General features: G+C 35.4%; 1 protein-coding gene across 12 annotated transcripts in view; it reads left to right on the forward strand.

Annotated features, from left to right (window-relative positions):
* The window catches only part of MPDZ (multiple PDZ domain crumbs cell polarity complex component), a 167,038-nt gene that overhangs the window by 14,485 nt on the left and 127,902 nt on the right, over positions 1-24,651 (forward strand). For all 12 annotated transcript variants that reach the window (XM_055578063.1, XM_055578069.1, XM_055578065.1 and 9 more), the window contains exons 2-3: positions 11,114-11,191; positions 13,385-13,551. In XM_055578063.1, the coding sequence (XP_055434038.1) occupies positions 11,176-11,191; positions 13,385-13,551 (183 nt within the window). In that variant the 5' untranslated portion in view covers positions 11,114-11,175. The remainder of the gene's footprint in view (positions 1-11,113; positions 11,192-13,384; positions 13,552-24,651) is intronic.

The following is a 24,651-nucleotide window of genomic DNA, read 5'->3' on the forward strand; positions in this document are numbered from 1 at the left end:
TCCTCTGGTTGGTAACTTAACACTTTTTAAAGTGTCAGTTATTTGACTAAGCTGAATTTTGGACTGCACTTTCTTTGGGTTCATTTCTACTTCTTTGAAGTATTTTAGAGCGAAGGATTTGTGGGATCTTTAATAGTACAAAAAGTACGTGTATTTTTCAGCATTGGGAAAGCTGTCCTAAAGCTAAATGCTTTATTTGCTACATAGGTAAGACATAGTGTAACTTACAAGACCAAGGTCAGAAATGATCAAATTTTCACTCCTGTTAAAGAGTTACGTTCAAATTGGAAACAGCAGACACTCAGTTCAGTTCAGTCGCTCAGTCCTGTATGACTCTGCGACCCCATGGACTGCAGCACGCCAGGCTTCCCTGTCCATTGCCAACTCCCGGAGTTTACCCAAGCTCATGTCTATTGAGTTGGTGCAGACACTAGAAGACGAAATAATGATAGCAGCGGCTTTTGTATGCCTGTTTCTTCTAGGCATTTTGCATATGTTATTGTTAATGCTTACTTTACAACAGCAGCTCCAAGAGGTTAAGTGACTTGCCCAGGATCTCAACTAGTGAAATGGTAAGAATGTTTTTTCAAGAGAGCCTTATAGTAGGAGTTTGGGACCTCTGAAAGCATGGCTGTTTGAGGCTACTTATCTGAAGGTAAGTAGCTATTTTCTTTCCTGTAGTATTATTATTAGAGCACAGAGCTATGATTTGGTGGAAAGCACTTGGCTTTCATGTCAGTCAAACTCAGATTGGCTTTTAATGTTAGCTCTGTTGCTTACATACTTCATGAGTATAGGAGAAAATACTTCAATCTTTCAGCCTCAGTTTTCTTACTTGAAAGTGGGTATATCTAATATTCAGCTATTGGTAGGTTTAAACGTATGCATGTTTGTGAAGCACATATGCTGTGTTTAAGAAGATAGGGATATATGACAGCTATTTCATAAATGGTTTCATTTCAAAGAGTAACAATAAATGCCAGTTCATTGTCTAAAAAACTCACTTATGAAAGAGTTATTATAGTAGATGCAACAGAAACCAATTCTTATATACAGTTTTATTATCAGTTGTTATTGAAGAGCATATTTTAACAGTCTTAAATGACAAATTATTGGCTTAGTTGTGGATTACAACACACCTACATTTTAAATATTCCAGTGGTGAATATATATTAGGAAACCTTTGGCTCTTTAAGAGAATATTTGGTGGTTAATTTGTACCTGAGCAATAAAGTTGCTTTAAAAAAAAAATCCACAAAATGACATGGAAAATGAAACAGTTCATTGTTTAGGGAATTTAATAGACACCCAATCTAACGGAGTAAGATTTTTAAGCTTATTATTTCTCCATTTTTCTTTTGCCCCCATATCCTCTTGTAGATGAATTAAGACTACCTTCGGTTGAAACTTTCAGATAGTTATTGATGTTTTATTATGTAAACTTTACAGTGCCCCTGCATAATAATGGCTGTAGAAATAGGATTGCTTAATAAAAGTTCTGAGTTATGTAATCTTGGGAAAGTTAGTAATCTCTTTGACCTTTTACTCCTTATCAACAAAATAAGGTGTTAACAAGTTGTTTTGGTAAAAGGTCACAAACTTTTCTGATGTCTTTAAATAAGATATTTGAAATTATTAAGCATTAATAATTGCAAAAATGCATTAATTTCTTCTGCCAGCTAAACTTAAGGGTTCTAAATGCTCCATGACAAATATGGCAAAGAATGGACTCAGAGCAAGAGAGCATGATCTTTCGTGAGCTCTTCTCAGCACATGCCTGGTATTTCTCAGCATAGCAAAGGGTTGTAACTGAGTCAACATGGGTGCAGACCTCTAGTCACCACAAGCATAATCCAGGAAAGAAAAACAGCTACGTTAAGTCACATTTCAGTATGCCGTTTTCTTCCCAGAGGGTTTCCTGTTAGAAATTTGAGGCTGCCCTTTTCTGATTAAAGTTTGTAAACGTTGTCTTTGTTTCCATCCAGATTCAGCAGAGGGAAATCATGAAAGCCACAGACGGAATTTAGGAAGCACTGATTGATGGGGAAAAATAAAAATATCTAACTACGTTTAGTACTTACAGCTAAATGATAGCTAAGTGGCGATACTATAGACAAAGCTTCATAATTTTTGTAGAAAAGATTCCAGAACAGGAAAAACTGTTTGGGAATGGTGGATATAGAGTTATTTTTTAAATTATGGGGCAAAGCCCTTGGATGACCTTTGATGAAGAACATGAACTAGTTGGATGGGGAGGTAAGTTGAAGCAGTATGGTTGTGATATTCTGACCTTCTATCTCCTAGTTCCGCAGTGTATCTGTGTTGAAAAGTCTGTCTCTCTTTACTGTTCTTTAGGGCTTTCCCCTAAGGAATCATTGAGTTGCAACTGACAAAACCATCAATTGTTTTGTTATATGCCAGTATTGTTACTGAGATCTCACAAACTCATCTCTGAGAGGGCAGCCAGGAACGACAGAGCTTCGTCTATCACCTCCTCTTGCAGTTGGTCAGTCTTAACACAGAACTGACTGGCGGCTGCCGGGCCATGTTACAGGGTCCTGTGGGGATGCTTTGTGTATTCGTGCTTTTTCTAAGCACCAGGGACACCATTGGCCCTGCCCACTGGAGAATTGCTCCGTTCCAGGCAGGCAAAGGGCAGGAGACAGGCACCTGCAGTACTTTCTCTGGTGGATTTTGGCAGCTGGAGGAATGACACCTGAGGATCCTGTGGCAGAGTTAATCCCCCTGTCCATTTTTGGTTTCCCTCAGTTCAGTTATGCGGCTGGAGTGAGTGCGGTATGAACAGCTGGCTGCCTCTGGAGTCTGATGTGGACCCAGTGTTGTTTGCCTGCAGGGGCAGCCCTTGGAGGGATTCCCCTGCCTGGTTCTGTCCAAGAAGTGCGCCCAGCCTGTTGCTGCTTGGCTCTCAACACTGACAGTGTGGTGGCAAACAGGAGCAAACTGCCCACCAACCTGAATTCCTGAGTTTAGCTAGGGGATGAGAGAACAGAAGAGGCTAAATCTTTATTCTCAGAAGCATCTAAGTCTTTTTATGGAGTCACCATATTTGGTGTGAGTTGATTTGGGCAGAGGGTCCCTTTCCTGTAGGGATGATTGTTTTAAGAGAGAACAAAATGGATGGAAAATACATAAAAATGGTTGTCCAAGAGAAGGTATTGGAATCTCCAGTTCTCTAGCAGTGTGTATGTGTGTGTCTCCCTGGTTGTCCTTTAAAAAAAATATATATGGATGATGGAGGAGGAAGGAAATGAATATAGTACAATGGACTATAAACTTAATTGGTTTGTAGTATATTTAAAAAAAGTCCAGCCTTTCAAAAAGTCAATTGAGTAATAAAGCAGCCTGAGGTTCTAATCACAGACACACTGCTGATTCTTATTGTTTAAATGGTTATAGTTATTTTTTAAATTATAGTTCACCAGACCTTCACAAACTTACATTTGTCTGTGCCCTACGTGTTTTTTAAGGCTGCTTTCAACCATAAAATTGACTTCATCTTTGAGTGTGAGCAATAAATAAGGAGCTTGACTCAAAATCATCACAAAATATAATTTATGTGTGTGTTTCTGGAAGTGGATATGAATCTGGCAAAATGTCTGTATAAAATTAGTATCTTTGTGCTTTTAGGAAATCCACAGTTAAGGACAGAACATGTTATACCTTTTGAAAGGACAATGAACCTTTCACTTCAGGCCAACAGTTTTAAAAATAAAAGGAAGTAGCTTTCAAAACCAAAATAAAGTTAATGAACATTAAATAAAGTTAATGTTTGTTAGTATAAACACATTGTTGTGTAAGTGTGTCTGTAAGTTACTAAATAGCCTAATATCTATATGTATTTTCAGTAAGTTCTTTTCTCCGTATTAGAAAATTCCTAGGAAAAGGAATGAGATGATTATTATCACCAAATTTGTTTAGAGTATGTAGATTCCTGATCAGAGTAATGATTATAATTTATGTATTTCCAAATGTGGATTAATATGCCATTTGCCCATATTATAATTTTAGCTTAAATATATTGTGGGACTTTTCATAATATTGAATCATCATTTACATATACATGAAAGATAAGTTTTCTTTCAACTGAAACAAATTTATATTTATGTACTCTCTTGGGTTGACCCATCATTTCCAGTGGTGGGGGTTTTAGTTTGCTCTGTGTGTGTGTTTGGAAGTAGAACAGTAATAGTCATTTATCACTTCCTGCCCTGCTGCTCAGTCTCACTTGGAATTAGCTAATCCGGGGCCATAGATCTGCTTCTAAGACTCTTATCTCACAGGGCTTGGTAAAACTAGAAGCAGTACTTCTAGCCATCAGAAAATCAGAATAAATTTGCTTTTAATGGTACAAATACAGATTCCTTATGAAAACTTTATAATGTACATTTTATGATGTGTATATTATAGTGAATCCTCATGTATCCATTATTCACTTTTAATAGCCACTGTTTCATGTCCAGTCATATTTCTTCTGTCCTCGTCCGTTTTTTTGGAAGAAAATACCATGCATTTCACCACTTTATCCATAAATACTTCAACTCAATTAATTTTTATACATTTTAAACATTTTAGACATTTTAAAACATTCTAAAATTATAGTTTCCTTAAAAAAGTAGAGAAAGCTAAAGTCACCTTTTGACCTCTCTCTAATCAAAAGCTACCACTTCCATCTGTCCACTTCTAAAAGTAACTATAACTGTAATTGATTTTAGAATGTGTCCTTTTATCAATAACTCATTGTTGTAATGATGAAATCACATAAATACCTTTTTATGTGTAGCATATATTATTCTATATATTAAAAATTATAGGTTGACATCAGACTGTTTACAACTCTCATTTTCATTACTGTTTACAACTCTCATTTTCATTTTTGAGATATAGATTGTGAGCCTGTTCTTCAGTGAGTCTAACCCGTTTATATTTATTGTGAATATGGGTATCTGAATTTATTTCATTTTTCTTTTTTTAATGATGCTTTTTCCTTTTTCTTTATTTTCTATATTCCCAAACTCTTTTAGATTGCTGGAGTATGGTTTGTTCCATCTTTTTTCCTCCTGGTTTATAAATTGTAAATTCTTTTTTTTTTTTTTTTTTAGTGTTTTAATTTTAACCTACATGTTTGGCTTATTTTTCTAGTGGAGTTTGAAGTGAAAGTATTTCTATTCTCCTTTGACTAGAATATTTTAGCCAGGAATATTTTCATTACTTGTGAATGCTTTCCTCAGTTACTATGGTTTCATTTATAGAATGAAACCTTATTAGTCAGATCTCACATTCCTTTATCAACAGTAGATTTATGATTTCTTTGATTTAAACCTGATGACTTTTCTCAGGCTCTGATCAAAACTGAATCCTTTATAGCATTTTATTCACCTGGTGTAGTAGAAGTTCCCCATGCTCTGTTTTTTTGAAGTAACTATCTCTCTTGTAAAATTCTTAATTGTCTCAGTTTTCATATTAAAGTTGTATTTGCTTGTAAGTTCCCTCAAATCTTTATTGGAAGTAGAGTATCCACATGAATTAAAGGAGGAAGGGTTCATCTTAAGAAAGATACTGGTTTATTTGGGATGTGATAGTATAATGCTGTACCGAAGAAGAGCATAATAGGTGTGTGTGATTGGAACAGAGAGCCTCATACAGATTACCTTTGGCAAAGTGGAGTGCACGGTAAAAATGGATGTCAGTGGCTGTTTCTTGGGGGCCAGTTTTACTTAGCTTTCCTCTCATTCGCTGTGTTGGGTCTCCCAGGCTATACTTGCCTCTCTCCTCATGTTAGCTGTGTTCTTCTGTCTCTGTCCACTGATTTGTTTCTGTCTCTCATAACTCAAGCCTGTGTGTGCCCCACCTTAGCTTCTTCATTCTTACTCATGCTTCTATCTTTTCAACTCGAGCTCTACTACTAATTGGTTAATTCTTTCAAATTCTCAATCTAGCCCAGTTTTACCTCTTAGGTCAGCACTTAGATTGTCTTCCATTGAGTGAGGGGCCCACCCTTTGCTTCCTTGGTTATGGTTGGAGGAGAGGGGCATAGCATAGTATGCAATGGCATATTCCTTGGAGCAGGGGCTGTGGGAAGGTTGCAGTCTGCAGTAATTAGTTCAGGCTGCTGTAAATAATGCCATAGACTGGGTGGCTGAAACAGTAGAAATTTATTTCCCCACTGCTGTAAAGGCTGGGAAGTTCACCCTCAAGGTCTAGCAGGGTTTGGTTTAAGGTGAGAGCTCTCTTCCTGGTTTTGTGGATGGCCACTTTCTCACTGTGTACTTCCAAAGAAAAAGCATGGCTTTTCTTTTCTTGCTTGCATGTGATGAGAGGGGGAAAAGGAAGGAGGAAGAGGAACATAGATATCTCTTTGTCTTCTTATAAGGTTTTCAGTCCTCTTGGTTTAGGACCCCACCCTTATAACCTCATTTAAACTTGATTATTTCCTAAAAACCCTATCTCCAAATATAATCTCATTGAGGGTTACAGCTTCAACAAATGAAGTTTGGGGGCCTAGCAGTCTTATAAGGCACTGTAACACTCACTCAGCCTTTTAAACTCTTGATCAGGACAGAGCTTTATTTCTAGAACATCATATCACTTACTTTTTTCAATATTCTCAATCTTGATGGTGTTAATATTACCGTCCGATCAGTAACTCAAGCAGGAAAGCTGAGATTCTTCCTAGACTCATCTGCCTTATCTTCACATCACCAGGTCCTGTTGCTTACAGCTCTTATTCCTCAGATCTGTCTCCCATTTTCATTTACTTTTCTCTTTCACCTCTTGAAAATGCTTCTTAACTGATCTTCTTGCTTCCAGTTTTTATTTCTTTTATAGATACTCCACACCATCACCAGAGAGATCTTTCTAAACCAAAGATTGGCTGTATCACTCACTCTACCAAAAGAAGCTTCAGTTTTAAATAAACTCTTCACGAATGGCACCCAGGGCCCTCAGTGATTTACCCTGTAGCCACATCTGTACCTCGCCACCTCTCTTTCCTTTGTCCTTCAGGCCCAGTCCAGGCCTAAGTAAGGGCTTGCAGTGCTCAGAAGGTACTGTGTGCTCTTGCCTCTGTGTGGGCAGCCTTCCATCACCCCTTCTGTCCTACCTCCCAACTGTTTTTTAAAATTCCGTGCACGGGCCGCTGCCTCCAGGAAGCTTTCCCTTTTCTCTTCAGTTTGGGTTTGATGGCATCTCTCTTTTGTATTCTTACTATTTCCAATGTATGTTTGCTTTTTTTTCTTCTTCCATTCACTTGGCCCATGAGTTCTCAGACTGTGTCCTCATTCCTCTAATTCTCCCACCCAGAAACATGCTCATCGTGTAGGCGCTCTGTGAGTTGCTGAATCAATAAATAAGAGAATTTGAGTTCTTTTGTAAGCTTGTGACCCCTCTCAGCATATTCATTTTGGACAGGTAATTTATCTTTTCATTTTATAAAGGAAGGATGAGACCATCAATCAGTATTTGACTTACATTAAGGCAAGGTTCCTGGATACTAGATTTTCTTTGATTTGAAATAGCAAAAAGAATGAATAAATTCTATTATTATTGAAGGAGTTTGGAGAGATTCATAAATGTCAACTTCAAAAGAAAGATTTTGTTCACAAATGCTTTTCTGATCAAGCCTGTAAAAATGAGGGAGAAGTCCTACAGAACAGATGCTAAAAAAGAGCTGACTATTTTCTGTTGGATGATTGCATGATGCTGGTGGGTAGTTGGACATTTTTGTGCTCTTGGAGCAATAGTTCAGTAACTCTAGAATATGAATTATGACTGCCAGTGTCAGTTTTTCTGTCATGGCCAATTGACTTTACGACAGATTGCCTACAAATGACTACAGCCTTGCATTTGTCTGCTAACTTCAGGTAGTGCTGAGGCAGCTAAGAATGAGATGAATGCTAAATTTAAATGCATTAATGGATGCTGAGCAACTTTGACAAGCTGTGAACCATTGCAGCAAGCTCTTTTAGTGGTGTACTTCTTTTACAGTCAAAATAGTTAAGATATCTAGAAAATTGTATGCATTTGGGGCAGTTTCTGTTAGTAGAATTATTTTTAGCATAAGACATTTTCACTTGTTAGTTGCCATATAATCTGTGTTGGGCAAGAATGATTTGTTTTATGTTTCAAGTAATGATTCTCAACTACACAAAAGCTGTGCCTACACATTACCAGTACAACTTGTTGAAAAGTAAAATGATTCCTAATTAATCAGTTTCTGTTTCTAAAAGAAACGAAAGAAGCTGTTTGATTTTTATCTTCGATTGGAACCAGTGTTATCAACCACTTGATGGAGAATCGAAAGGTAACGGCTAAAATCATTAAGAGGATTTTTAAAAGATTTGTCATTAAAGGAAGCATAGAGTCCTTAGATTAAAAATGGTTTCTAAAATTTGTATTTTTCCTAAGCTCATATACACATAAGTAGGCTTGCCAGATACAATAATGGATCCCTGGTTAAATTTGAATTTCAGATAATCAACAAGTTAGTGTTTTGTGCGATTATATCCCAAGTATTGTGTGGGATATACCTGTACTAGAATTTATTCATTTATCTGAATTTCAGATTAAACTGGGTATCCTGTATTATTATTTGCTAAATCTGGCCACCATATACTGACACAAAATATTAAAATTCAGAAGAAATGCAGCTCAAAATTTTCTTCTGTTGTCCACCTCTTGACATCCAACCACTAGTGTCTTTGGAAAGCTTGCAGGAATAGTCTAGGCTTTTATATACATATAAACATTTATGATAAGGGTTTCTCTGAAAGAATAAGCAATTCTACGTCCACATAACTGACTTGTAGGTGAACTTTTGGATGCCAGGGTGTTTCACAATTGAGAACTACTTTGTGCTTTCTCTGCAGACTCCTCACGAATCAGTGGGCCTCTGAATCCATAGGCCAACCTCCATCCCCCACCAAGCAATGGCTACTATTTATCTTTTGAAGTTAATTTTTCATAGAGGAAAGAGCATACATAGAACTAAATTTTATTGTGCATACCAAGTACTCATGTAAATAATTGTACTCTTTCAAAACTTTATGAATACCATTCACTTGTAATTATAGATTCCAAGTTCAGAAAAGACAGATGAGTGACATAACAAGGGTGTAGAGCTAGTAAATGGTCAGGCTGAAGTTTTTACTCAGGTCATCAGACTCTCTCGTCAATGCCCTTTCATTACCGTCACGCTTCATCCGGGGCAGTTGCATTAACTACATGTTTGTAGTCCTGGACTTCCTGCTATTGGGGTATCTTTCCATTTGTTTGTTTGTCAGAAGTTAATAATTTTTTGAGAGAGGACCTAATAATACTCTTTTATGAAGGATTCTTATATTGTCCTTTAAGATCTTCCTATATTTTCCCCTGTGAAACCATGCAAGGCTTGGCCTTGGAATGCTCATCTACATGTGATCAACATTAATCATAAAAACAGAGAGGTAGGTGTTTTGCAGCGAGCTGGAAATTTGTATGTTTATCTCACTTCTCATAACATACCCAAAGAGTAAGTGTATTTTCTAAGAAACTGAGGTTCATATGATAGGCCCCTTGTTCAAGGCTATATCACTCCTAATTTCATGTTAGAGTCAGTGCTCTTTTTTCTTGACTTTTTATCTTTCTGAGTTAAGTTTTCATAGGGGAAAGAGCATAGAATTAAATTTTATTGTGCATACCAAGCACTCATGTATATAACTTTACTTTTTCAAAACTTTATGAGATTTTCTAATACATGTGTTAGTACTTGAGGTGTTTGACTATTTGAAATGGAGTCATTTTAAATTGTATATCCGACCTGGCTTAAGAAAGGTCAATAGGTATTATTCTCAGAGTTTACACAGAGCTAACCATCAATGGTCTGTGCATCTGCTCCTGCATACCAGATTCTTCCTTTTCTCCCAAAGGCATTCTTTCTCAAACGGGGGGTCAGCTTGTTCCTTCTCAGAGAAGTCCCTATCTCATCTTCTAGATGAAAAGTGAGGATGTCTGGTTCTGAATTCCTCTTCTCCATTGAAGGAATGACCCACTGACTTCTGATGACTGTGGGTTTTCTTCAAGGGGAAGGATCAATATAACTTGGAGTCAGTTGTACAAAACTGTTGGACAGCAGAGATTCAGGATGGGCTAGTGATGTGGGTATTGTCAGTGGAGACCTGCATCCCGTACTTGAAAGAGTTTAGATGAGTATAATCAGAGAAAGATGAGATCTGTGTGGGTTGAAGGAGTTTTTTTGAGTAGGGAAAAAGATATTGACAAGAGGGTATTTTAAAAATGTAAAATATCTTTGGAATGTTGTGCTCTCCTTTATTCAGTTTTTCATCCATGGTTTAATATATCTTGCACTCACTCGCTGATTGAGCATCACAGTTCATTTCTTAATTGGTGTGTCTGAATTGTCTTCCCAATTAAGACTAGGAGCATTCAACAGCAGGGTCATATCTTCTACTTTTTATCTTAAAAATATTTTTTTGCCTACAGAATTTCTTATTCAGAGCCTAGTAAGCTCCTTCCACTTTGGGTAAGGATCTGTAAGTGAATCCAGAGTTATAGTGGTCTCTGTTGAGGAGCTTTTAAGGAAATATTTTGGGTACTTCCACCAACTTATTTGGGGCTTCCCAGGTGGCTCAGTGGTAAAGAATCCACCTGCCAATGCAAAAGATATGAGTTTGATCCCTGGTTTGGGAATATTCCCTGGAGGAGGAAATGGCAACCCTCCCCCCAGTATTCTTGCCTGGAGAATTCCATGGACAGAGAAGCCTGGTGGGCTACAGTCCATTGGGTCCCAAAGAGTCAGACATGACTGAGCAACTGCGCACCAACTTATTTAAAATAGATTTTATGCCTTTTACCTTATTATACAAATGCAATCTGTATGCACTTGTGCAAATCTTATTCAAATATAAGACAATTTTGAATAAATCCTAAAATGAATACTTTTTTTTTAACCTATACAGAAAACTATCTTAAGTTATCTCCACAATATCTTAATGGTCAGAGGAATCATAGTAGTATCAAGTGGTTTTTAAAATATTTAGTTTTAGAACATAACTTTAAAGTTGTAAAACATAACCATTTCATTTTCTTTTCTCCCTAGAGTTCCATTATAGTCCTTGGTTTATAATCATTCTAAAGAAGAACATTGAAATTTGGAAAAAAATGTTAGAAACTATAGGTAAGAACCTATTTCTTCCTGTTTTGATAATGATTTAAAATTCTTCCATTGGGATCTTTGAAATATGTTCTACATATTAAAATTCTGTCTATAATAATTTGGTTATTTTTTTTTATCCACTATCATTGTACTAGGGCAATGTGTACTAGGGCAATGTGTTTCGATATTTAGATGGTTTCATACGAAGTGTTGTCAAATCACATCATTTATAAGCAAAAGTTAAAAGCATATGAAGTGTTCTACCAAATATGGGTTTTAAGAAAGCTTAATGTAAACCCAGTTCTGATTTATGAACTCAGTTCTGGTTAAAGTTTGTTTCTGGATAGCACCAAAAGTATAACAATATTTTTAATACTGAAGGTCATTGCCTATGTCTTACTTTTACTTTACTCTTGGCAGGTTAAATAGTACTGAGCTTTTAAGTTGGTAAAACTGTTATAACAGTACCGAATAGGTTGACAAACTTGAGTGACAATTTATGGTAGTTTAATTTCTGCAGTAGATAATTTAGGTTGAAATATCCAACAAATTTTCTAGACTTCTGTGTTGATCTCCACCCCCACAACACTGTACTGCTCTTTAGTTTTAGAGAAGCTGGTTTATAGAACTGGTTTCAGGTATGTCAGGTATGGAACATCCAGTCTGTCATGGTCCCTTATCTGACACTGCAGTCTTCGCCTTTTCCTGGGAACTCTTTGGGTGTGATTATCGGAAGGTATTGGAGGGTATCTGTGATGTCTTGATTGATGATCATGGCTGATGCTTGACACCTGCAGGTTTTGAGGAGTAGCGGGAAGTGGGTGGCAGGAAAGGAGGAACTGTTTTTGTGATCATGAGGATCATTACTGTTGACTTTTGTTCCTGGTACTATGACCATAATAAGAATGCATGGGTGCACATTTCGTGTATCACCTATTTTATACTAAAGTCACACAGAGTAAAGACTAATAGTTTACATAGGAAAGTTCCTCATAAGAAAGTGGACAGCAAAGGGGAAATACAGAATTATTTAAGCCATTACCTATAATCTTCATTTTGTAAGTTATTACTGAGTTGTACACCTTTCAAGAATTGATGTGAGAATTCATACTAGATTTATTTTTTGAGATACCATGGGAAATATGACCTGAAATCAGTTCTTAGGCATACCTTTATTACTGTTTGCTTTTAAATTCTGCATATGAGTATTTAACTTTGTGCATGAACTCATGGTCAGCATTAGTTAATATTTTAGTTTCTCCATTCCTGCGTAATCATATTTTTGCTATCAAAAAATGTCTCTAGTGATAGTTTGCACTCTTTTTTATTACTATGATATGGCAAATATATTTTAATAGATATCATCGAGAATATGTTAGGGCATATATCTTAGCAGTCTCCAGTATTTTTTAAAAATTGTAGCTTCACTTACATGGAAGGGAGAGAGGGAGTGAGAGTGGGATTTTGAGAGATGTTTTAAACTATTATTTATGGTAGCATTTAACTGTCTAGAGTCTTGCATGTTAGATGTTAGGATTATTAAGGATACACTTATGGAAAATACTAACTTTGGCACCTTTGTACCTTACACAGGTGATTAATAAATAAATTGTATTCAGTTTTATGCTTATGTACATATGCTATTTAATTTGGAGGTAAGACATTTCAAGCATTAAAAAATTGTGTTTTTGAAGGAATATGTGTTATTGTAATGTATTTTCAAGTAAATGCAAAAATATATAATGCATTGCCTCTTAATACATGAAATTGTTATATTTTAACTGTTATAATTCATCAGTGACATTGTTTACCTCTACTTATTAGTTACATTTCTAATTTTTCTTATATATACATTTTTAATAAAAAAGAAATAGCATTTATAAGATCACAGAATGTTTGGTTTTAATTAATTTTTATAAAAGAGTTGAAACAGCTGGTATTAGAAGCATGTCAGATATGCATCATCTGAATTTGTTTCCATACTTAGTTAGTTGCATGTACTGTACACTATAACCAGTTGGCTGCTTTTAAACAAACTTTCTTATTAGAGGCTTCAAGGTTTGAAGAATGTATTTAGAGTGACATGTTTTAGTCTCTTCTTTTGTCCAAGTCAATTTTCAGCTCTCCCAAGAAATAGTTTTAGAATTTCTATAAGCATGGTTTGATGCCTGTCTTTTGAATCCTGTTACTGACTAATGCTGCTCTTTGGTTTAGACAAAAATCGGGCCCTGCAGGCAGCAGAGCGCTTGCAGGCCAAGCTGCGGGAACGTGGGGATGCAGCAAATGAAGACAAACTGAACCTTCTCAAGTCAGTGCTGCAGAGCCCGCTCTTCAGCCAGATTCTGAACTTTCAGACTTCCATACAGCAGCTGAAAGACCAGGTAAGACATGGTGTGTATCCACAGGAGGCCTGCAGAGCATGGCATAGAGCTTGTCAAGTCTCCTGTTTTTTTCTGAAAGGCTGATTGTTGTATATGTGAATTAATTGTTAATGAGGTCATTTAAACCTCCAAGTGAGACTTCATGTTCACTGTGGCTCCCCACTCGGCTGTGCCCTCAGTTATTTTCTTAATGGTCGTGGCTGTATATTGTAAATGATATGACATTGTGTTGAAAGCTGTGGGCAAGTGGAAGAATGAGTTCCTGCAGGAGAGGAAGATGATAAAAATATGTTTAGGGTGGATGGCTGTAGCTTGGTTTCCATCATCACTGTGACTCATGGTTCATGTGATTGTGCTTATTCAAATTCAGACATTCAGCACACTTAGAAGATTTCAGATGAGCCTAGATTTGCATGTGTAATCATGTATGTGAGGAAAGGAAATCACCTCTATGTTGACAATAGAAGGAATAATTACATTGTCATCAGTTAGAGGCATTGCAATTCTCACTTCTAAAAAGAGTATAAGTAGCAATTGCTACCATGACAGCATCAGATGGTGATAAACATTAGGACTTCTAAATGTAACACAGTGTTTATTTCTGTAAAAATTATGAGCATTAAAAAGTCCTAGCGTTTATATTAAAATTGAAACATAATGCAATGACAGAATGAAAACTGAAGTCAGATGGTCACTGAACTTACTTAATGTAATCACCATTTCTCAGGTTTTTTAAAAATAGTTTTTAAATGGTAGTTATCCTCACAAGGTTTGAAGTTAATCTAATTATGTCTTCAGTCCAAGTTAATTCTCATTCTGATGTTTTTAGCATTAATCTAATGGTTATGGATGACTGGCTAGCCAATATTCTGCCTTAAAAGTTTAACATGAAACCTGAAGACTAGTTTCATAATTCAGTTGAAGAACAGCTTCAATTAACAACAATAAAAACCCCAAAATCTGCCAAATGTAAAAAGAACAGTAGTAGCAATAGAGAAGGAATTTGTTAAATGTCATATAACTTCTTAATCTAGCTATTTTAATGACCCCCCCCAAATTAAGTACATAGATCAAGAAGAATCTTTAAAAATATTTCTCTCAAGTGAATTTGTACACACTGATTTTAAAAGTGATAATCATGAGTTAAGAAAAAGAGGTGGTTTCATTATATATAATTGTGTTTTTTTCCTTTGTAAATTATTGAAAAAATTGGTTTCAGGTACTCATTTTCAGAATGGATTGGCATTCTTTTGGAGAAACCAGTATTATGGATATTAGTGTAATTATGGTATAGAAAATTACCTGGTTTTTAAACAATGTGAAGATGTTTTACAGATATCTTCTCCCCTTATTGTATTATGTGGAAATATGACTTGAATGAGAGGGAAAGTTGAAAGAAAAATTACTAGTGATTATGTTAGGAAATGCTGTTAGTCTAGTGAAGCAGCTGTCAAAATGTCCCTGCTATCTAGTCTTATGTAAGGGGAATAGCTTTTGTACTTGACAGGTCTGCTGAAAGGAGGGAAGAAAAAGGACTGCTTGTTGTTGAGCTTGTTTTACCCTTTCCAAATGGAACTAGGATATGGGATCTAAAACTATTTGGGTCCCATGTAATTCAACCTAAAACTTCTTTGGAAATTATTGAGGATAATATCATGGAGCCTCGTAGTCTAGGACTACGGACGGTATGATCTCATTTTATTAATGACAAATGCTGTTATACAGTTGACCCTTGAATAACCTGGGTTTGAACTGTACAAACTTGTATTTTCTCTTCCTTTTGATGTTTTTGATAACATTTTCTTTTCTCTAGTTTGTTTTATTATAAGAATACGGTATATAATATATATAACATACAAAACATGTGTTAATTGACTATATGTTATAGGTGAGACTTTAGTCAGCAGTAGGCTATTAGTAGTTAACTTTTGGAGGAGTCAAAGCTATAGTACTTGGATTTTTGACTGCATCGTAATTGATGTCTCACCCCACTCCTCGCCCCTATGTTGTGCAGGGGTCAACTATATTTCAAGGCTGTGATGTTCGTGAATTATGTAGGTGTGTTTGACATGACTTTCCTGTTTTTGGCTCATTGGTCACCTCTTCAAATACTGAAAGGGACCATGGAAACTATCTGTTCATCCCCCTGCTGATTATAACAGATTAGTTTAGAGAGTAGAGCCAGAGGTGGAACTTGGACTTCTTGGCTCCCAAGGCACAGTCCTTTCCCACGTTTGACCCTGAAGCTTGTCTTACATCTCCCCCAGACCAAGGTTAACAGTGCCTGGATGCCATGAGTTTAGTGTCTGTTGAAACCATAGATAACGTCCCACAGTTTCTGTACTCTTCACTTTACTCTCCATTCTTTACCAGTTCAAAATCATTTATTTTTTTCCCTTGCCTGACTAGAGAAAATTTTCAAAAACTTGTAATATTTTCTGTTTTAAAGTTAAACGTATATATTCTAAGTGTTATCATGTTAGATTTAAATTTTCTATATCATTTACCAACTGCTAATTTATTACTATTTGTAATTTAATATTTAAGTAGTGCATCTAAGGAGTGAGTAGCTATACAAATCTGATGAATGGCCAACTTTTATTTATTATCTTTCACCTAAATTACATTTTCAAGTATTTAATTTTATATGCATGATAGGAGCAAGTTACTATCTCTGTCTCTTTTAGTATTACTGTAAAGTTTGACCCCTTTAATTTTTCTCTGCCACCATTCTGCCTTTTAAAAGCAAAGGGAGTGAATAATTGAAAAGCCCAAGGTATATTCACCATATGGGGAACATGATCATATTGTTGTATTAATGACAGATGTTAACATGCCTTGTTGAATTAAACCTACTATTTTTTTCCCCTCAGATCCTTTTCATTACTTCTTTTCAATAATGTTTGATTTTTCCAATTTGCTTCTTCAGTATTAAGACAGCCCTTAGAAATCAAACTGTTTCCCTTTGGCAAATTAAACACTTGACAGGTGTGTAACTGAGAGGGCAAAAAAGCCATGCCCTGAAGGGATGTGCTATTTAAATATTGTCAAAAATATTAACAGGTCTGAGAGTATAATTGATGCCTCTGGTTAACTCTGCCACATTGTGTATTGTTCTAACCACCAGCTAAAAGGATGTGCGCTGTTAAACCTGAATAATCTCTAATAGCTCCAGTTCATTTCCTATTGCATGATCCTGTTTAAGTGAAGGGGGGTGGATAACTGTGACTTTGTGTCAATGATCTGTCAAATGCAAATTCTCAAGTAGTGTCCTCTCTGTCACCTAGTCATCCAGGCTAATAACTGCAGGGCTTAATGCATATTCATGACAAAAATCCAGCTATTGTGGAGGAAATAAACACGTTAGCAATTTAATAATAGAAACTTGTCAGACGAGAGGATATTGGATTAGCATATTTATTCTGTAACGTTTGTCCAACCCAATATAGGTGGATGCTACTTTCCTGATTAATTAATTGCCTTGCCTTCTGAAATGACTAAGGGTACTAAGTTAAATGTCTTTTTATTTTGAGTTATTTTTAGGAAAACTGTGAATTAAAATTATTAACTTTTTTAGAAAGGACTGATACTTAAAATTGTCATTGCTAAGATTTTTTAAAATTATGGTTACAGAAACCAATTCTAACATTGAAGAAATGATGTGGATATCAGGGTTACAAAAGCTGCTGATCTGGAAAATTAGCCTTGGGGCGCAGTATTCTGAAGGTTTCTCCTTGTCAGGGATTTCCAGCCTTTTTGGAGTATGGCACTCCTTATTTTGTTGTTGTTTGATTTCCAGGTTCCTGGTTTGTTCACCTTTTTCACAGGGAAGTGTTGGCTTACCTATATATCATCTAGATGCATATGTATATATACACAAAATTAAGCCAGATTTTTCTAGGTTTTTATTTGGAAATTTTATGAAATTTCTTGGAATTATTGGAGAGACATTGATTTAACTTAAAACAAGTATTGGAAATTATTCTTCAGTGTTGATTAGAGTAATTCAGTCCTTTTTCATTTTTATTCTCGAAAAATATGGTCTTCACGGTATAAAAGTCATGGTTTTATATTTCTGTGTTTATAAGTTTTATCTGTTCACATTCCGAAAAAAGTTTGGGACAACTCCTGAGGGCAAAACATCCTAATAGATGATTCAAATGTAAATCTAAATAAAGATCAAATAAAAATATTAGAGAACTAGATATACCAAGTCTCTTGGGTGGCTAAAATTGAGTATATAATTTAATTCTCATTTCCCAGGACAAAGGCAAAAAAGAACCAGATGATCAATATGAGACATCATTCAATAAACCAAATTTCCCCTTGGCAATGGGAAGGGTATGGGAGCTCATGTTTTTTTTTTTTTTTTAATAGAAAGCTCATAATAATTTAGTAAATAACCTTTGTTGAACACTTAAAATAAATAAAAATACAATGAATAAGTAAGATGGAGATTCTTACCTATCTAGAGGGAAAGAACATATATAATCTTATGTCATTAAATAGAAAAACAAGCTAAGTAGTATAAAAGGAAGAGGGAGGAAGAAATTCCAACTTTGACTAGAGGAAAACTTCACATTGGAGGTGACATTGAAGATGGGTTTTGAAAAATGAGTAGAAGTTTTCTGTAGAGATAGAGGGAATTATTTCAGGTAATGGGAAGAGTGTTTACAAATGTAGAGCTGTTCTCAGTTCAGGCTTACTGTACATTTTCTCTCCAGGGGACACTGAACAGTGTCTGGAGACACTTTAGATGGTTGCAGCTTGTGGGTTGGAGGGGTGGGACAATGCTAGAGGCGTGTAATGTATGGAGTCCAGGGATGCTGCTCCACATCCTTAATATAGAGGACAGCCCCTCAAACAGGGAATTGCTGGGTTTAGAGAGTCTTCAGTTCTGAGGTTGACAAATCTTGACAGAGAGTCGCGGATATACCTGTGTTATCAGAGAAATAGGGTATGGGAGGCTATTGACAGAAGAGGAAACTTTGGAGCCAGACTGTGAAGGCTTTAGTAAGGTTTTCTGTTTTTCTCTTTCTGTTTTTTATCATCATTGCTCTTTTGCATTCAGCTTTCCATATCATTTTTTTTTTTGTAACAAGTTGAAGTTGTATCAACTTTATCTCTTAAGGTGCTATTTAATACAATATTTTAACAATTATTTTTATTTCTGCACATTTTAAAGACTGTAGTAAAAAACATACCACATAAAGGTGCTATTTAATACAATATTTTAACAATTATTTATTTTTATTTCTGCACATTTTAAAGACTGTAGTAAAAAACATACCACATAAAATGAAGGTAAAGGTTTTAATGACATTTTGATGGATAAGACCCTCACATATAATTGTAAAATACATGAATCATTCTTCAAAGGGCTGTTTCTTTCATCTTTTGAAGTCTGAAATACACTAAGGATACACACTAATTTAGTAATGACTTTTCTGCTAAAGCATGCATGAGATAAGGTACCCCATGTATATTTTTCTGATCCTCTGTCTTAAAACAAAAGCACACTTTATAGAACCTAGAGAAGCAGGCAGTCAGTGTGGACTTCAGAGTTTTGTGTGTGTGTTAGTTGCTTAGTTGTATCCGACTCTTTACCACCCCATGGACTGTAGCCCACCAATCTCCTCTCCATGGAATTCTCCAGGCAAGAATACTGAAGTAGGTTGCCATTCCCTTCTCCAGGGGATCTTCCTGATCTAGGTATCGAACCCAGGTCCTGCACTGCAGGCAGATTCTTTACTGTCTGAACCACCAGGCACTGACAGTAAACTTCAGAAGGTCACTTTCAAATACCTGACATCAGCAGAGGGTATTAGATGGAACATCACCATGCTGGGGCCTGCCCAAAGAGCCACTCTTCTGTATTTGTAAGACTGATAAATCAAGTTCATGGCCAAAGTGTTGAGGTATGCTGCTTTTAAGCAGTAATATCAACACCTCTAACACTTTCTTACATTTATGATTTTTAGATTGATGAAAAGTTGAAAATTTTGATAATTGAGCACTTGCTTGCTCTGTTTTGACTTAGGTAATTAATAAACCCCCACTATTTTGTGTAATTCTTGTCTCAAAGAGCAGAAATGCCTGTGTTTCCTCAGTCTGATTTATTACCTATATTAAAGATGAAAATGTAACCCTGTGTTGATAGTTTCTAATTTGAGACTGAAATGAAGATGATTCATCTGCAAGCTTGCTGTCAGGAAAAGGGAAATGACTACTGTCTCTCAAGAATGCTTAGGTTAAATTATGACTTGGTGTGAAGGGAGGGGAATGGAGAGAAAGAATATATGCCTCAACCCATTAACAAGAATTATCTAGAAGTCAAATAGAATTCTTCCCAGTTGATGTTGCCCATGAAAATTAAAAAATATTTTTCTTACCCTTAAAATGGTTTTACTTTTATGATTGAGCATTACAGCAGCCTAACAGAAAGTGTCTGTAAGACTTCAATGTACATTATCTAGGAGAAGTTACAAGAAGAGTTGAGTCTCATGTTTTTGCATTTACCATAAAGTTTATTTACTGTCAGAATTTCATATACTTTATTTTTGGTACAATAACAGCTTTTAAATGTTTGTTCCTTTAACTAAAAGTTTGTAAATATAGAGCCTTTGAAGGGACTAAAATTCTTGTTTTATCCTGGGCAAGAAGGCAATGTTCAAGCTTTTTATACAGTGCTGGATTAAAATGCAACACCATCTTGCCATTGAGTATGCATGTGTGTCTAAAACAGCAAATGGTGCTAATTGTATGGTGTTTTTGTGACAAAGTTAAATGGTCTTTGGAGAAGAGGGAAAAAAATAAGAAATTTACTGAGTATAATCTAAATCAGTTTTTTAACTCACGAATTTAGAACAATAGAGGTTGATTTGCATTTGAAGTATGGCAACAGTAAGAACAATTCCTTTTAGGAAACCCTTGTGTGCTATGGACTCTGTCTCATTTATTCAGTCCATCAGTTTTTTGAGGTGGGGTTTCTCCCCACTTTGTCCAGTGAGGAAATAGGGGCTAAGAGAGATTATATAACTTTGTCTGGACCATACAGTTATTCGTTGGTAGATTTAGGGGAAGAATCTAGGTCTGTGTGACTCTGAAGCCAATACTTTTTTTTTCCTTCTAATTTACACTTTTTCTAAATCCTTAGTTCTATAACATAAAGGAAAAAATAAGTTTAAAAAAAACAGTTAATAGCAATCATAAAGAGAAATGAATTTAAATTCAGTCTTTTGTAAATTCAAATGTATTAAAATTTGCTGTTTCCCTTGAATTCTCTCTCCTAAATTTTAATCAGAAATCCTTGTAAATATAAACCAGAAGTTTCACTCTCCTTTTATTTATAATTAGGCAAACTTCTAAAGTAAATGGACTGGGTAGAGTAATAGTAAGATGGAGAGCCAGCATGGTAAAGTAACATCAGTTTTCATGTGCCCATTTTCATATATTTATACTTGTCTAGAGGGTTTTATTTTTATTTTTCTCTAAGCAGACTGTGAACAGTGAATCAATTTTATCTTCTAGAAATGTGGGACTGGTAGAAAAAACACTGCAAACATTCTAACATGTCATTTTTCTAAATTTTTAATTTCTAAAATTTGTGGTGACATTTGAAATAAAGTTAATTTTTATACCTTTGCCCCTTTACTGTAGAAAATTCCAGCATACTTTGATAAGACTATTATTTTTGGTCAAGCTACATTCTTTACACTCTTTTTCTTTGGAAATTTTGTTCAGAAAGCACAGAAGTGTTGAGATTTAAATAAAGGAAAGACATTCTGTAAATACACATCAACACACATGCCTAGACTAGTGGTGTCTATGCTGCGCGCCACTGCGCCATTTGTTCTTAACAAGCATGAGAAGGGGCTGAAGAATTCATTTGTTTGGAGGTTTGTTTGGAATCCATTTCCCACTTTTGGAATAAAATCCATGACACGTTCATCTTTGAATACCTTGTCCCTAACATGACACTTAACTCAGACTCAGTAAACAATGAATGATTACATGAATGTTCTTGAATATTCAGAACTGTTGTGCATTAATAATTTGTCTTTCCTTGCTAGATAACTAGTTTTTTATATCAATAAACTAGCCAAATAACTAAAGTTACTTTGAAGACCCCTCATTTTTCTCTTAGGAACCATATTAAATAGATACATCACTCATCATTCATCATCATCACAATTAACTTGGAAGGAGTTCTTACTGCGTGCCAGGAGCTCTTCCATGTTTCATCATTACGACAATACTATAAAGCAGAGGATAATATTTTCCTCATTTTACAGAGGGGTAATGGAAGCACAGAGAGGTTAGGTGAGGGAGTTGGTATTTGAATGCAGGCAAGCTGACTCCAGAGCTCAGGTCTTAATCACAACGCTCTGTTGCTTTTTGTTTCACTGTCCTTGAAAACAGTATAATGAACATAATGTAAGGAATTCCTGGTTATCTCGAGGCTTTCGTGTTGATTATCTGCTCTCAGATGCTGGCAGTGTTGTAGTGTTGTTCAGAGACCGACAATGATCTTAACCGTGAGTTTATTTCTTTAAATGAAAAAAATATGTATTAATCTTGACTGAGCCCTTTTTTGCTCCTCCTTTAGTTGTAAAATGGGAGCTAAATAGCATGGATTTTAAAAACGGAAGGCCTAAGCCCAGTGTTTACCAAGAGCTCAGTAAATACCCGTTCTCTGTTTATTGCTTCTTCTTCTGTGGAGATTTAATGTTCTAAGGCCGTGGCTCTCAGTTTCCTCTCATGACCCCATTACATTCTTAAACATTTCTGAGGACCTCAAAGAGCTTTTGTTTCTGTGGTTTTATCCATCAATATTTATATCAGGTTAGAAATTAAAATTGAGAACTTTTGTAAATATTTACTTAGTAGTACCTAAAAAATCACAGTAATAAGCCCATTACATTTAAAAGTTGGTGAAAAGAGTGGCATTGTTTTACATTTTTGCATTTTTCTTTAACATGGCTCAGTAGAAGATATCGGATTCTCATATCTGCTTCTGGATTTGATCTGTTTGGATCTGTTGTTTTAGTTTATGAATATCAGAAAATCTGGCTTCACACAAGTATGTAGATGGAAAGGAGAGGGGTGTATATAGCCTTCAGATAACTGTGGTTATCCTTATTTGATAGGGCACCAAACTCTTGTTAGTTTCTTAGAGGCTAGTTGCAGTGTGGAATCTGAAACCAAAACAGGGAATACTTCCCTGTGCTTTGAATTTTTACTTTCATTACCCATGCACAATTTTATATTACATTGGTCATTTGGAAAATCTGAAAAATAGAAAAATTGCACTTCACCTTTCATTACATAGTATCAGAAAATTAGACTTGCTGGTATTGCTTCTGATCTTATCAATAGAGTCTTTAAATTATGGAAAAGCGTCAAGCCCAGGTTGGCAGATGCAAGTTTTTCAAAATTCTTAATTTTTACTTGAAAGCTCAAATTTTACTACTGGCAACAATTACTGTCAGTTGTTTTCTTTGAAGTGTCAGGCATACTTTATTTTTGAGAAAGTGTCTGCCATATACCAAAGTCTGTATAATCAGTTTTTGGATTTAAGTCATTTTTCAAGTAATACAGTGCCCATGAAAAAAATAACCTAGTTTAGCTTGCAACTCAAACAATAGTGCTTTTCTTGTGATGAATGTATTTTTAATATATGAGAAGTACTTCATATTTACTTACCACTTTGAAACACAGAATTTTAAAAGACATACTTTTAAGAGTCAATATTGAATAAAATTAATAGTTTTTTACTACTACTACTTTACTACTGATTTACTTTTGAATCACATACAAAAAAAGGACTTTTGTATGTGATTCTGTGGTAGGGGAATAGACTTGTTCTTGTGAAGAGGAGCTGAAAATGATTTGTTGCCCTTTTTTTCACAGCCTTCCACAGACACCTCTTTTATTACTGTCCCATCCCCTAGAGCCGAATGTCTTGAACATTTCAGGTGCTGAATAAGTATTCCAATGAAAGAAAGGAAGGTCTCATAGAAAATGTAAAATTATACACTGTCTTGTCTTAAAGCCCCACTCCCCCCAAGCCCCTTCCCTTCCTTAAAACTCGCTGCTCCATTTTGTAACTTGTTTAGTTCAGGAACTGTGAGCTACTTTATGTCCAAAATAGTCTCGTCACATTAAGCAAATCTGCTTTGAACATGCAATTCAATTTCTTTAATTAGCTTTAAAAATAAGGATCATTAAATCAGAGTGCCACCATCAATTACTGTGCTAGGGTTTGCCTGTTCAATAATGCATCAGAGTTGTGCTCTACTCAGTATTTCTCTGAAAGATTTATGGAAGAGGAGACCTCCCCTCTCTTGGTTCCAAACTTGAAATAGAGCTTTATTATGTATAATTTTTTTTTCCTATTCTGCCATTTTAGGTGCTGTATTTCATTGAATACTATTAGGATTCTATCCCTCTTTGCATTTCATATTTGGGATCAGTTCCAGAGAGTGTTTTACAGCATTTTTGTAAATTCACAAGAATATAAGCACTTTTCTTGCTCTGCATGAAGAAAAGACAAGGTGTGGAATAAAAAAAAAAAAGTCCGCAGTTCTGTGAGGTGCACCTGTTACGGCAAAATCCTCAGAGTGAGCCTTGCTTCTTATTTTTCTCTATGTTGAGGAGTAACAAACAGAAAATTGGGGAATTGAACTAGCAATATATATTTATAAATTTGTTTAAAATCTAACTAAAACTGGCGTTGTAAAAGCAGTGGTCATTTTTCTTGCTTAATTTAAATAATATACTTTAGCTTGTAAATGATAGAAATATAATATTCATCAAATGTATATAAGTGTTTGGGTGATTTTATTCTCCTTGTTGTACTATGAATTCAGATTAAGTCAAAATAACAGGACCACAAATTAGGTTTGGATAATTTATATAGTAATGCTTTGGGAAATTCAGTTTGATCCTAAGCTATCATGTTCGTAGACAATTACACAAGTATTTCTGGAAAGATTGATGTTTGCCATTAAATAGAGCTAGTAATGTTAACTTCTTTTCAGTTAACAGCCTAAAAGGGATAGATAAAAAGTAAGAAGTCAGTATTCAGCATTTTGAAGC

This window comes from Bubalus kerabau, chromosome 4, assembly GCF_029407905.1.
Source record: "Bubalus kerabau isolate K-KA32 ecotype Philippines breed swamp buffalo chromosome 4, PCC_UOA_SB_1v2, whole genome shotgun sequence".
Lineage (NCBI taxonomy): Eukaryota > Metazoa > Chordata > Mammalia > Artiodactyla > Bovidae > Bubalus > Bubalus kerabau.